The sequence below is a fragment of the Austrofundulus limnaeus genome, unplaced genomic scaffold (genome assembly GCF_001266775.1).
Source record: "Austrofundulus limnaeus strain Quisiro unplaced genomic scaffold, Austrofundulus_limnaeus-1.0 Scaffold403, whole genome shotgun sequence".
NCBI lineage: Eukaryota > Metazoa > Chordata > Actinopteri > Cyprinodontiformes > Rivulidae > Austrofundulus > Austrofundulus limnaeus.
In genome coordinates, this window is record NW_013952805.1 from 95,762 (window position 1) to 102,300 (window position 6,539).

General features: G+C 39.8%; 1 protein-coding gene across 1 annotated transcript in view; it reads left to right on the plus strand.

The window, feature by feature from the left end:
* Positions 1–6,539, plus strand: part of notch1b (notch receptor 1b) — a gene marked incomplete at its 5' end in the record, with an annotated part of 48,196 nt that overhangs the window by 35,479 nt on the left and 6,178 nt on the right. Inside the window, 7 exon segments of the mRNA XM_014024005.1 lie at positions 152–409; positions 977–1,089; positions 1,336–1,907; positions 2,726–3,160; positions 3,312–3,460; positions 5,889–6,102; positions 6,411–6,501. Of these exon segments, the coding sequence (XP_013879459.1) occupies positions 152–409; positions 977–1,089; positions 1,336–1,907; positions 2,726–3,160; positions 3,312–3,460; positions 5,889–6,102; positions 6,411–6,501 (1,832 nt within the window).

Sequence of the window (6,539 nt, forward strand, 5' to 3'; positions counted from 1 at the left end):
TATATATATATATATATATAGTGTGTATGTATATTTATATATATATTTTTTTCATTTACAAGTATCAACATTCTTCTATGTATTTAGGGGGATATCATTAAGAAGGTAAACAGATGAAGCCACTTAAAATACATTTTTACTCATTGGTCAGGTGTGCACTGTGAAATCAACTTTGACGACTGCAACCCGTTCATTGACTCCGTCACCAAAGAGCCCAAGTGTTTCAACAAAGGCAAGTGTGTGGACGGAGTGGGAGGCTACCACTGCCTCTGCCCTGCAGGGTACGTGGGGGAGCGCTGCGAGGGGGACGTCAACGAGTGTCTCTCCAACCCCTGCGACCCACGGGGCACGCACAGCTGCATCCAGCTCACAAACAATTATCGCTGCGAGTGTCGCACCGGATACACAGGTACAGTGAAGTTTAAAGTATTCTGTGAAACTAAAATCATTAAAAATAAATAAAATACATTTAAAATATGTATAAAAATGTGTTGTTAGAAACATATAATGGACAAATTGAGACTGTGATGATAGGGAAACTGTGTATTTGTAGAGGTATACATATATATCAGCTTGTATGTAGGTATGTGTGCACAAATATGTGGGTATGTTTATGTATGTATATAAAAGCGTATTGTATGTATTTATGTGTTCATATGGGTATGTATAATTATGTTTAGCTGAACAAAGAGGTAAGGGACAATAAGCTATGCTTCTACTCACTCATTTTTGATAATGGCAGCTATTTTCCTTGGTTATGATGTTCTATAATTATTGTTTTTCCTTAAATTTTTATTTGATATTGTGAGATGTATGTTATTATGTAATGAGTGAGAAACAAGGTATCATTTGCATATTCAACAAAAGAAAACTTTAGATAATATATAGAAAATATATTTTACCATTTACCATTGTTTTTACCATACATATTATTTGCTATGATGTAATATAAAACTTGTTTGTGTTTTTTCTACAGGTCAGCGCTGTGACACGGTGTTTGACGGCTGTAAGAGTAAACCTTGCCGTAATGGAGGAACTTGTTCTGTGGCCAGTAACACGCCGCATGGCTTCATTTGCAAATGCCCTCCTGTGAGTACACAATAATATCAGCCATATCGCAGGGAAATATGTGACACACATGTTGAGTTTCATTAGGTCAAGTGTGGACCCATATTTCAGAACTGTATCTGGAAAAATACTCGAGTTAAACTCCTTTAAACTGCACATAGTTCAGGATATCTTTTTTTTTTTGCAATGAGTATCTTTTATTTTAAGATATGCATCATCGTTACCAAAATAAAAGCAGAATACTTATTCATATATTTTTCTCTAAAGGGTTTTACCGGATCCACCTGTGAATATGACTCTCATGCCTGCGGCAGCCTTCACTGTCGCAATGGAGGCACTTGCATCTCTGGCCACAACAGTCCAAAGTGCGTGTGTCTGCCGTCGTTCACCGGGCCCGAGTGCCAGTTTCCCGCCAACAGCCCATGCAACTCCAACCCCTGTTACAACGGCGGCACGTGCGAGTACACCTCGGAGGCGCCGTTCTACCACTGCATCTGCCCCACCAACTTCAACGGCCTCCGCTGCCACATCCTGGATTACAGTTTCCGCGGAGGCTTCGGCCAAACCATCCCGCCGCCGACGGACGTGGAGGTCGCCTGCGAGATCCCGCAGTGCGAGAAGCACAAGCACAACAAGTACTGCGACGTGCTCTGTAACAACCACGCGTGCGGCTGGGACAACGGCGACTGCTCACTMAACTTCGAAGACCCGTGGAAGAACTGCTCGTCGGCGCTGCAGTGCTGGAGGTACTTTAACGACGGAAAGTGCGATTCACAGTGCAACAGTGCCGGATGCCTCTACGATGGGTTTGACTGCCAGAACCTGGAAGGACAGTGCAAGTAAGCAGCTTTTTTTTTCTTTGTCTAAATGAAACATTCAATTAAATACGTGGTAGTCGATCAATATTATTGAGCTTTAAGTAGATAAGTCTCAAAGACGTGAACTTTGGAATATTAAAGTGCCTGTGACGTCAAATTTTTATAATACATACGAATGCATTTTTGAAAAGATGTCATTGACAAAATATTGCAAAAGAAATTTCATGTCGCAAAGCTGAACAGTTGTTGAGATTTTTGCCTGTAAACTAACAGGAAGTCATGTCAAAGSGGAATGTCTGAATGTGAACAGAGCAGTGCTACAACAGCCAGCAACACAGACTGTAGAGAAGAATCTGATGTTTCTTAAGATCATTTTGAGTCACTATCAGGGAGAGATGAAGAATAGTTAGAGTTCAAATAATATTGTTTCAATGAACAAAGACCAGAGAGTTTTCTTTGTTAAAGAGTTCCCCTTTGATGTCACTTCCTGTTTCACCTTGACTGAGTCAATTTCAAAAGAAAATATACCAGTTAAAGGACAAAATGGGTAAAATCATGTATATAGTTCTAATTTTCTTAAATATAAAGATGTTTTCTTTGACATTTTGTATTTGAAGAAAATGCATGTCACAGACACTTTTTTATWAGTAGAGCTTTAGGATTTGTGAAATTAGTTTAGTTTTGAATGTTCCAGCAGGAATAAACAGTTTTTAAAGTTCTGACTATCGTTCTTCATGGCACATAGTTTTTTCCTACTTCTTTAAAAAATATAATCTATAAAACAAAACAAAGTTAATGTATAATTAAAAAAAAAATGATTTCTGCTCCTTTCCACTCAGCCCTCTGTATGACCAGTACTGCAAGGACCATTACGCGGACGGCCACTGCGACCAGGGCTGCAACAATGCAGAGTGCGAGTGGGACGGCTTGGACTGCGCCAACAACATGCCTGAGAAACTAGCCGTGGGCCAGTTGGTCCTGGTGGTCCACATCACCCCCGAGCAGCTCCTCAACAACTCCTTCGGGTTCCTGCGTGAGCTGAGCCGCGTCCTCAGAACCAACATGATCTTCAGGCAGGATGCGAAGGGGGAAATGATGGTCTACCCGTATTACGGGAACGAACACGAGCTGAAGAAGTACAATGTCAAGCGCTCTGTGGACTCGTGGTCCGATATTCCTGGCAAGGTGCTGAACGTGGTGAAGAGGAGTCTGTATGACGGGGCTGACGGCAGCAGGAGGAAAAGGAGGGAGCTCGATCATCTGCAGATCAAAGGGTGAGAAAGTTGAAATAGTTCACAGTTCTCTTTTTTTTTTTCTCTGAGTTTATATTTGGTCTGTTTTGGCTTTTTCCACAACTAGCTTTGTAGAATAAAGATTAAAATATTAATAAAACTTAAATGTGTATGTTTTTTTTTCTCTGTACAGCTCCATTGTCCACCTGGAGATGGACAACCGTCAGTGCGTCCAGCAGTCCAGCGAGTGTTTCCAGAGCACCGATGATGCTGCCGCTTTCCTCGGGGCTTTGGAGTCCAGCGGCAAACTGGATGTTCCGTTCACCATCGAAGCTGTTTATAGTGAGTATTCCCTGCAGAAGTTGACTTAGAATCAGCATATGTTGTGAGACATTTTTGGCCAACCATTTTCCCAACATTATTATAAAAGAGCAGAGAGTTAGTATTTACATATTCTTTGCTTTCAGTGTTAAAATGCTGAGAGGGCGTTTTAATTAAAAAAAGCACAAATGTTCACTAAGATTTAAATCGATAGTTGAAAGTAAAGTCAGACTGAACAAGTTTCTGATAGTTCATTAAACATGTTTGAGGCCATTTTTTAACAAATACAACCCAGGAGCAAGTGAACTTGGACATGTTTGTATCAATAGAAACCTAAGAATCTTGGCTAAAAGCTCATGGAAACTCTTTTTACATTCAACAAACACAGTTCAAACATCAAGCAGTTGAATCAGAAAGTGAACAAACTGTACAAAATGGCGTCATTGCAAATCTGTAAATAATTTTTTTTACATTTTTTTAAAGCGAGTCAAAGTAAATACCTAAATATGTTGTAAAGTGTGTTGAAAGTTTTTTTTCCGCTTGATTTTGAGTGAATATGGTCCAACTGAAGTCAAATATAATTTCTCATTATTTTATATAATATACGTAGACAGTATGGTGACAAATAAATGTTTGGATAAATTTTCAAAAGAACAAACATTCAATAACAAGTCTTTTAAGGCAGGTAAGAAAAAATAAATAACTTTTGCAATTAAAAACTTAAGATTTCTTAACATTTATTAATGGTACCATCATGGTCTGTCCTGTGCAGAATGACAAAACACAAACAWATTTCTTTACTAAAACCTCTGTAACTTTGCTCCAGTTAATTTTAGCAGCATGAATCTGTGCACAGGTAATGTCCACAAGTGGATTTATGGTTTCCAAGAGTTTTGACTGATTCATTATGGTTTTAAATAGGTTATAAACTGTCTAATGCAAAAATTATTCAGCTGAGAGTTAAAAAATAAATAAAAAATTATGTTCCACCTCCAATATCGCTAAAACCACAGCAGCTGTTTTATTACTTACACTTCTGATGAAATCTCCCAAGTGTTAGCTTTATTTTGAGTAACACTCAATTACATTTCGGCATGGTATTTTGAGAAAAAACTTGAAGAAAACCCCTTGGGGCTTAAGAGGTTAAAAGTCAAGTCTGTTAAACTGTATATTGTAAAAACAATACAGTTTGTATAAGATAATATTCTTTTTAATAATAATAATAATAATAATAATAATTCCCTTCTATAATTAGATCTCACTCTTCTGTTTGAGTGTCATTTACTTCAGATCAGAACTTGGTAGCTTGAATAAAAAAAACTTTTTTCATGTAGGATGATGGTCAGACGGCTGATGAAAAGAGCATAAAATATAATTTTCTTGTACTTATTGTGCTCAAGTGATAAAATAAAAATAAAACTAAAACAGCTAAGAGCCAAGAGGGGTCTAATGTCAGTCAAACCCACTTCCACAGTTAAATGGTCCAAATGTATGCACCTAAAAACGCCCGTGTTCCTTTACAATTCCACTCAAGCATGTACTCATAACGGCCTCCGGTTGGACCCCCGCCCCAGGACTGTTTGATTGTGAATTTGTTATGCAGCAGTGAACAAATGCAGTTGTGAATCTCATGGCCGAAACAATCAATCTCTTCCTCTGTGTGCAAATCCGATGGCTTCAGGCTCCAAAATAGTTAATTGCTGCAAATCAACGCATCTAGCCCCCCACCCCCCACATCATACGGGCTTCTCCCCTCTTTCTCAAACATGTACACATAATATACGTCTGGTGATAACGCCCTTGCACGCTTGCACGCACACATTCCTTATCCCACAGTGCGAGGGGCTGCTGCAACCTTCACCTCGCTGAATGTAATACCAGGACTTAATGTATCTCTGAGGGTTTAGGTTGGGGGAGTTTATCATTTCAAAATCGTTAGTGGAAAAAAAAAGGAGAAGAGAAAAAATTGATCGGGAGTGTGCTAGAAGTTGGGAGTCTTTGTTATCTTGAAAATCCTAATAAATCCTTCGTCTTTACAGCTTAAAGCGCGTGCAGTAATTTGAAGTTCATTAATCCCCCTCCTTTTTTTCTCTTAAAGAAGAAATGGTAAAGTTGTCTCTTGGTACCCCGAGTTGAAAAGGGAGAGAGGAGGTGRTGATGTTCGTTTTTTTTGCCCCATCCCCTTTTTTTTCTTTTTTTTTTTGATGAAAAGTGTTTAGCAATTCTGATTATTACCGAATGGATAGAAGAAGCTAGCCTGACAAGCGGAGAGGCTCGTCAGTGAGTTTCAGGCACCGGCTGATGCCTGCGGTGGATTTTTTGAGTTGGGGAACCGCGGGGCGAAGAAGAGCCGGACACGCTCTTCTTGAAAAACCCCCAAGCAGATCCTGGATGTCCTGGTCTTTCGCCCCTCAGCCCGTTGTGACCATGTCGTMCCCTCTCCTAACAGGCGGCGTGGAACTCCAGCCTCCTGATGGACTCTACCCAATCTATTTGGTCTTGGGCAGCGTTGGGATACTGTTCTTCCTCGGAGTGGGGATGGTGGCCGCCCGAAAGCGGCGCCACGAGCATGGACGCCTCTGGCTTCCTGAGGGCTTCAAGACCACAGAGACCAACAAGAAGAAGCGACGTGAGCCCGTCGGGGAGGATTCAGTGGGATTAAAGTAAGTTTGTTTATTTGTCTTTAAGGTTTTTTTGTCTACAAGAACCTGTTTCTCTGCAGCRCTGACTAAGAGCTGGTTCTTAAGAGTGAAATGGTTGTAACTGTTGAGAAATRAAAATTTGGATAAGGGAGGTTTTATTTGGATTATTAGTGATAATAACAGGTTTAGATGGACAGTAATTAACTTCACAGGGTGGAGGTGAAGGGTAAAATTTTAATAAYTGGTTTTGTTGTCGCTGCAGGATTCATAATGAGCAGCTGTGATGAGATGAAAACAGATTTTTACTGAAATTTATTTTTTTTCCACAGGCCACTGAAAAACACCTCAGACATTTCCCTCATGGACGACAACCAGAATGAATGGGCAGAGGATGAACCTGCGGATGCAAAACGTTTCAAGGTTCAAGATTTTAATTTAATTTAATTTAATTTTCTCAA